At 34.4% G+C, this 7,793-nt stretch overlaps 1 protein-coding gene across 1 annotated transcript in view; it reads right to left on the bottom strand.

Annotated features, from left to right (window-relative positions):
- LOC132742497 (serine/threonine-protein kinase 36-like) overlaps nucleotides 1–7,793 on the bottom strand; it is a gene marked incomplete at both ends in the record, with an annotated part of 31,866 nt that continues 24,073 nt past the window's right edge. The window contains 8 exon segments of the mRNA XM_060730936.1: nucleotides 1–99; nucleotides 2,802–2,905; nucleotides 3,350–3,577; nucleotides 4,058–4,132; nucleotides 4,550–4,660; nucleotides 5,411–5,474; nucleotides 6,054–6,247; nucleotides 6,704–6,811. Of these exon segments, the coding sequence (XP_060586919.1) occupies nucleotides 1–99; nucleotides 2,802–2,905; nucleotides 3,350–3,577; nucleotides 4,058–4,132; nucleotides 4,550–4,660; nucleotides 5,411–5,474; nucleotides 6,054–6,247; nucleotides 6,704–6,811 (983 nt within the window).

The following is a 7,793-nucleotide window of genomic DNA, read 5'->3' as shown; positions in this document are numbered from 1 at the left end:
AACAGATCATCGCTGGCATCCACAGCAAAAGGAAAACAGCAAATCTGTGTAACCTCCAGAATCAGGTCTACTGTCAACTGCGGTCCCTCCACATTAAAACTGTTCAATAAACATTACATGATATGTTGGAAGCATTTCTAAGTGTTAAAATTTCAGTGATTTACACCAATTTCTACAATTCCACACTTATTAATAAAACTATTTTCTTGAGGCAGTCATAGAAAAGTGTGTAAGAACAAAATTATCTTATCTCTACTCATAAAGGTAAAAAACAACAATTTTAACAGCAGAGATCAAAATATTTTGACTTAACCCTAAATCTGCTAAATGTCATAAATGGACTGTCTGGCTTCATTTTTTGGAACTATCCATCATCAATCTAAGGGATACCAAGATGAAAATTTTAAGATGGTCATTGAATAGTACAGTGTCATGGACTGCATTGCTCTATACTGGTGACAAAGGCTAATCATTTTCAATTCTATAAAAGACAGATGGTCTGTATTTTGCAATAGTTGTCAATCACTGATAATACATAAATGTTATTTACAGGACCTTCCTAGAAGTAAAATGCCAAGGCAACATGCAGATCTTATAAGTCTGACCAGACTCTACAGCTTAATATTTTAAATTTTGAGACTGAAAACCCTTTTACTAATGAAGGACTGCCCCAAACTCCAAGCTGCCCCAAACTGCTGGAAGAGTCTATTTTAGAAATTGAGCAGTGTATAATTTTACAATTTGCAATTTGCACAATTTATTTAAAAGGATATTCAGGCAAAATGTTGACAAAAATATTAAAATGGGTCAAAGACAGAAAAGGCCGGGTTGCATATGTATACAAACTATCATGAGGTTGTGATGTTACTTAAATTTTCTACCACTGTCTTGACCATCGATGTTGAAAATTTAACTTAGTTGGTAATTAGCATCAGACCTGAAATGGAATCCCACAATATGGGACCACATGTCAATGCTGTGAACCACTTATCAAGAAGCTGTGGTAAGTAGTTGCTTTCATTAATTATATCAAAATTTAACTAAGTCGGCAAACAGGAAGTGGATGAGCGACAGACCTGAAATAAAATCCCACGATATGAGACCATGTGTTGATGCTGTATACACAAATATCAAGAGGCTGTGATAAGTAGTTGCCAAGAAAACTGTTACGAAAATTTCCTACCATTGACCATAAATGTAGAAAATTTAACTAAGTCGGCAAACAGGAAGTGGATGAGCGACAGACCTGAAATCGAATCCCACGATATGAGACCATGTGTTGATGCTGTATACCAAATATCAAAAGGCTGTGATAAGTTAATGCTGAGAAAACTGTTACGAAAATTTCTTTCTATTGACCATTAATGTTGATAATTTAACTAAGTCGGCAAACAGGAAGTGGATGAGCGACAGACCTGAAATCACATCCCACGGTATGGGACCATATCTGTTTGCTGTATGCCAAATATCAAGAGGCTGTGATAAGTAGTTGCTGAGAAAACTGTTACGAAAATTTCCTACCATTGAGCTTTAATGTAGAAAATATAACTAAGTCGGCAAACAGGAAGTGGATGAGCTACAGACCTGAAATCGAATCCCACAGTATGGGACCATGTGTTGATGCTATATACCAAATATCAAAAGGCTGTGATCAGTAGTTGCTGAGAAAACTGTTACGAAAATTTCCTGCTATTGACCATTAATGTCCAAAATTTAACTAGGTCGGCAAACAGGAAGTAGATGAGCGACAGACCTGAAATCAAATCCCACAGTATGGGACCATGTGTTGATGCTGTATACCAAATATCAAAAGGCTGTGATAAGTAGTTGCTGAGAAAACTGTTAGAAAATTTCCTGCTATTGACCATTAATGTTGAAAATTTAACTAGGTCAGCAAACAGGAAGTAGATGAGCGACAGACCTGAAATCAAATCCCACGTTATGGGACCATGTGTTGATGCTGTATATCAAATATTAAAAGGCTGTGATAAGCAGTTGCTGAGAAAACTGTTACGAAAATTTCCTGCTATTGACCATTAATGTTGAAAATTTAACTCAGCAAACAGGAAGTAGATGAGCGACAGACCTGAAATCGAATCCCACAGTATGGGACCATGAGTTGATGCTGTATACCAAATAATGCAAGGCTGTGATAAGTAGTTGCTGAGAAAACTGTTACGAAAGTTTTTGCCCTGCCCGCCACCGCCCGCCCGCCGCCCAACATTCACCATACTATAACCCGGATTTGCACCAGTGCAACCCGGCCAAAAATGATATTATGTACTCAAATTACATTAAAATGACATTTATTGAAGTTTCAGCACGAATTTCAGTTTAAATTCTATATATTTTGGGTTTGAGGCGTAAATATATCTATATAGGTTGAACAAAATTTAGACCCGAATAGAATCACGCGGTTCAAGTTAGGAAACCACCATTTTATTCTTCATATGGAGAAAAGTTTTTTGACTGTCTAATATATTCATAATGAATGAAAAAATCAAAACTAAGAAATGATATTTTGCCTGTGTGTCCCTTTGATGAACCCTTGACATGCCAAATTTCATAAATGGACTGGTCCAGCTTCCATTTTTAAAAATTGTCAATTATCAAATTTGTGTGTATCAAGATGAATATTGAAGTTGGTCAGCTAACAATATAAAACTATTGCTTGGACATACAGGCTAGCCTGGCTCTATACTGGTGGCAAAGGCAAATCACTTTCGGGTTTCAGTATGCTTAGGAATTTAGCTTATCAAGAAAAGTTAACCAATACACAATGGGTAATGAATGAGTCAAACCTTTTGCTAAGCGAGTAAAGGAATTCTTTCCTGAGAAGATGTATGAGTGTCAACATTATAATACTGTCTGGTACAGCTAGGTTTGGTATACATTGTTGTGTTTCCTGAAATAAAACAAAGGTTTCATGCGTTTGAATTTGGCCACAAACTTACAAATATTTAAATACTGAGGGTTTCGAGATTCTAAACAACTTCTTACCTGTATGTTTTGATATATAACTGGCATTGTTTCTAAAATAAAACATTGGGGAACAAATGACATAAAATATACATATATACTGATGTCAATATATTACAAAATACTCGAACTTCGAGTGCTGACTACTAAATTCTAGATTCGAAAACAAACCTCTCCCCCTACTGAACAAATTGTATTTAGGTTGGGAAAACATATATAAATATATAAGTCTCAACATTACAACTATATGATTTTTCATTTAATGCCTTTAAGCAAAATAAATCTCAAAATATATGTTTATGTTAAATTACAAAGAATCGAGAATAACTCTTTCTTTTAACTATAATCATACATGTATACGGAGGACTACCTTTGTGAAGACAGTTACTGACATTTGTAGTACAGCCATGAGGCCCTGCGGGGAAACTAGTGACCAGTCCGGTTCATGAAACCCCTTCTGGGCCTCCATATCTGTCTCAATGTCATGTATAGGTAACTCTGTCTCTGGGTTCATCACTTGCAGGGCTTGAGCGACACGATGCCACAGGGTTCCCCAGATGCCTGTTTCTATATAAAGTTGAGCTACAGGTGCCTCCGCCTAGAAACAACACAAACAAAACTTTGATAAACACAATTAATTTATACTTTTAATATGTGATTATCTATTAATTTTTTTTAAATTAATATCTTAAGTATCATCTATAAGGTTACAAATTCTCTAAAGGAGAGCAATTGACTAGTTGTCCTATTAAAAGTTAAGGACCATCAGCTCAAGGATCGTCAAGTCAAAGATCATCAAATTAATCATCATCCACTTACGGATAATCAATTAGTTATCAGAATTTTCTATTATTTTAATTTTTTTGACTGGGCTTTACATTCACTAACACAGTATAGGTCATGGTCAAATGGCAACTTTCCAACTTGGGTGCTCCTCTAGCTGTTATTCCAGGCACAAACAGCATCCGAGTAGAGCCACTAAGCTAGCTGGATAGAAATATTTAAAAGCTGTTACGAATGTCTATAAGCTAATTTCTCTTTAATATTTCAGAATAAATAAAAAAAGGAGTTTACCTACCTGTGTCAACATTTCACACAGCAGTAACATCAGACCATCCATTATACCATAGTCAAACGGACATCGTACACAAATCTGAAATGTCACGAAATAACACATGTTGTTTAACCTAAAATTGAGACAATATATAATTTGGTCTGCATTTAGCAAAGTTGTAACTGTAAAAGTTTGTTTGTACCTCAGGATTAGCTGGGAAAAACCTATAATTACCTTGTTCCAGAATAACTAGATAATCTAGATCACCTATATATATATATATGTGTGTGTGTGTTTATTCAAGTCTAATATCTTTCATACAATTGAATAGCAAATTTTTCGAAACATTTTTAATATTTGTAACTGTTTAATTTAACAAAGGCTTCTTGTCCATTAACAGCTATATAGGAAAAATTTACTACACACTAGATGTAACACAACTGATGAAATGATCTTTTCATTATAAATTTATAAGATGCAGAAATTTCTATGAAGGGTAGGTAGCATTATGAATACCTGTTGTAGATCTGTGAAAACAGCTAGACATGCCTGTAACATCTCCTCTGGCTGGACCTCCACAGATACACCACAATACACCATCTGACTAAACAACAGAGCTGCAGCAGCCTAAAACCATAGAAATATGCATCCATGTTTGTTGGTTTGGTTTGACGGCACATCAACACAACTTAAGTCATATGGTGCCAAAACAGGAAAGATGATTTTGGCTAATCTTGTGTGTTACAAACATAGACCAACACCTGGGGTAAAAACCATTTCACATGCTGGAGCTATGTGATGCATAGACTCCTGTAATTGGAACCAATTTATTTGCCTCTTACTACCATGCAGGGATAAACGTGTCTGCAATACAGATGCCTCAACCCTGAAAGGCAACCCCTCAGCCACAAGGGTTACAGTGTCATGTAATATACCATCAAATAAATGCTGCTGTACCTAATATCAAGCTTTATCATGCTTGATTTGTTTCCGTACTAATTTTCAACATATCACATTATAATTGGTTACCTCACATGTCTAACATTGATTGTCAACAGTGATTTTAACACACTTCCTGTCCTTCCTGTCCTATGTTTAATAGGGAAAAATGTGGGTTGTGTTGAAGAAATAATATATCCCAAACGGTGATTTTATCGCTCAATAAAATCACTGTTTTGGAATTCGGATGCAAGGAATTATATCACAAGGGCGCCATATGTGGGATGGTTACCTCAAATGTCTAAATATAGAACATCAATAGTGATTTTGATGCATAATAAAACACACTTCCTGTCCTTCTATATTCAATATTGAAAATACGGGTCGTGTTGGAATAGAATTTACAGTACGTATGTAGATTATATATGAATTACTTACAGTATGACTAGCTATGGTAGATTCAAGAAATATTGAGACCATTAGACTAGCAGCATCTGTCAAACTGTAAAAATAAAATTACATGAAACAATCTTTAAGTCACAATTGATATCCAGTTAAAAGTCCTCTTTTTATTTTCACTCAAAAGAAAAAATATCAGGATAAATGTTTTACTTTTTAACTTGATTTAATTAAACTAAATCTGGATCAGTCACTTATCTAAACCATCAGTTTCGTAGGCAGGTGAAATTATTTTTCTAACTCAGCCACTTATTTCTATCATTACTTATGTAGGCAGTGACACATTTCTAAATATCATTACTAACAAAGGCTGAAACACAATTTTTTTAAACTTGGCCACTAATCTCTATCATTACTCCTGTAGGAAGTAGAACAATTTTTTTAACTCAGCTACTAATCTATATCATTACTTACGTAGGCAGTAACACAACTTTTTTTAATATTATTACTTATGTAGGCAGTAACACAACTTTTTTTAATACCATTACTTACGTAGGCAGTAACACAATTTTTTTAATATCATAACTTATATTGGCTGTAACACAATTTTTTCAATATCATTACTTACGTAGGCAGCAACACAATTTTTTAAACTCGGCCACTAATCCCTATCATTACTTACGTAGGCGGTAACGTCTGAAGCTGTATGACTATAGTGCTTAGAACATGTATCAACATCTCTATTACAGAGTTTACTTCCATATCTGCCAGCTCTACTTTTCCCATGAGGACCCCCAGCAGAGATTCCATATGTTGTTGTTGGTTGGATATGTAGGAGCAAAATGTTGTAGACACCTGACAACATGCATAGATCACCTGGAAATAATCATCAAAGAGATCATGATTTAAATATACAACCACAAAGTTGGTAAGTTAGTTATAATTACATATTAATTTATACACTGGTGGGTATGTCTTAACAACATAAGAAAATATAATAAGAAAGAGATACAATTATTATTGGTACACTGAGGGGTGTCCCAAAAGCATTGGAAAATATCGCTGATAAGAGATACCTTTAGCATATTTGTTCCATGTTGGGATGTCTCAATATTAAAAAGGAAATTTTACAACTAAGCATATCTGTACATTGAGGGGTTGTCAGAAATATAAAGGGAAGGGGATACCTTGAGAAAATTTGTACACTGAGTGCAGATTTCTCAACAATATTAAGGAAATATTGTAAGTAAACAATACAATGAGCTTATTTGTACATTGATAGGGGATTTCTCAATAGTATCAAAAGAAAAATTATAAAATCTAAAGAATTACCTTGAGCATATTTGTACACTGAGGGGGATGTCTCAAAAGTATTAGGAAATCATCTGTCAGCTTCTCATTGCCTTTACTAGCCAACTTATCTCCAACATAGTGTGCAATCTGCAATATAGACATTGATATTATTGTTTAAATGCTGTGCACTTAATATACAAGTTTCTAACCTGTATGTTATGTTGTTACGTTCATTTACTCCTAATTCAAGAAATCACAAGCCAATAAATTTTGTTCACAAACAAGGTTAAGATAAGGTTAAGATAATCTTCTTAGGATGCCTAAAATTTCATATTTTAGAAATTGTCAAATATGTGCAAATTCAAAGAAAGGTGCAACTGTAATGTGCTATACATGTGCTTCTTTGTACTTTCAAAACCAGAAAATGCTTAAACTGCATTGTTAGTTTGGGTTTTAAAGGTCAAAGGGCAACATTCCAGCTTTACGGTGGAATAAAATCTAAGGTGCCCCTCTCTGCATTATTTTAGCCATAAGGGTGCACATGAGTAGAACTACAAACATTCTGTAAACTAGCTGGATAGCTTCATCATATGAAAGTATGTAAAGTCCCTGGCAGGATTCAAGTGAACAGTAATTAGGGACAAGTGGTTTGAAGTTAAAGACCTTAACCAGTAGGCCACCATCATCCCTCAATAATTGCATCATCAGGTGAATTCTATAAGATAACAAGAGCTCAGCAGGTGGTGTTAACATTCATCTTATAAGGGCAACAAGTATAAATAACCAATTTTTATCAACATTTAAGTCAAAATGGGACATTTCTCCTAAAAATGTTTCCTTAAGTATAATACCCCAAGTCTTAGAATTATGCATTGTCATTAAAACTGAGTATTCCAAGTCTCATATCGATAGCTTTCAAAGTTTTGGAACCATTCAAGTTAACAAGCAACTTGACAAAAATTCTAAGTAAGGGAGACAACTTAAAAATTTAACTTTCAGAGTAATGCTCCTTGTCTAAAAAATGTGTGTCTTTTCATGATAAACAAGTAATCAGAGTTTCATGTTGACACCTTTAAAAGTTTTAAAATTATTCTACTTCATAGGCAATTTTCACAAAAAAAAATTCTAC

Source organism: Ruditapes philippinarum, unplaced genomic scaffold (genome assembly GCF_026571515.1).
Source record: "Ruditapes philippinarum isolate M1 unplaced genomic scaffold, ASM2657151v2 ctg18150_1_1_1_1, whole genome shotgun sequence".
Lineage (NCBI taxonomy): Eukaryota > Metazoa > Mollusca > Bivalvia > Venerida > Veneridae > Ruditapes > Ruditapes philippinarum.
Note: the sequence above shows the minus strand (reverse complement) of the source record. Positions and strands in the feature narration are given on the sequence as shown.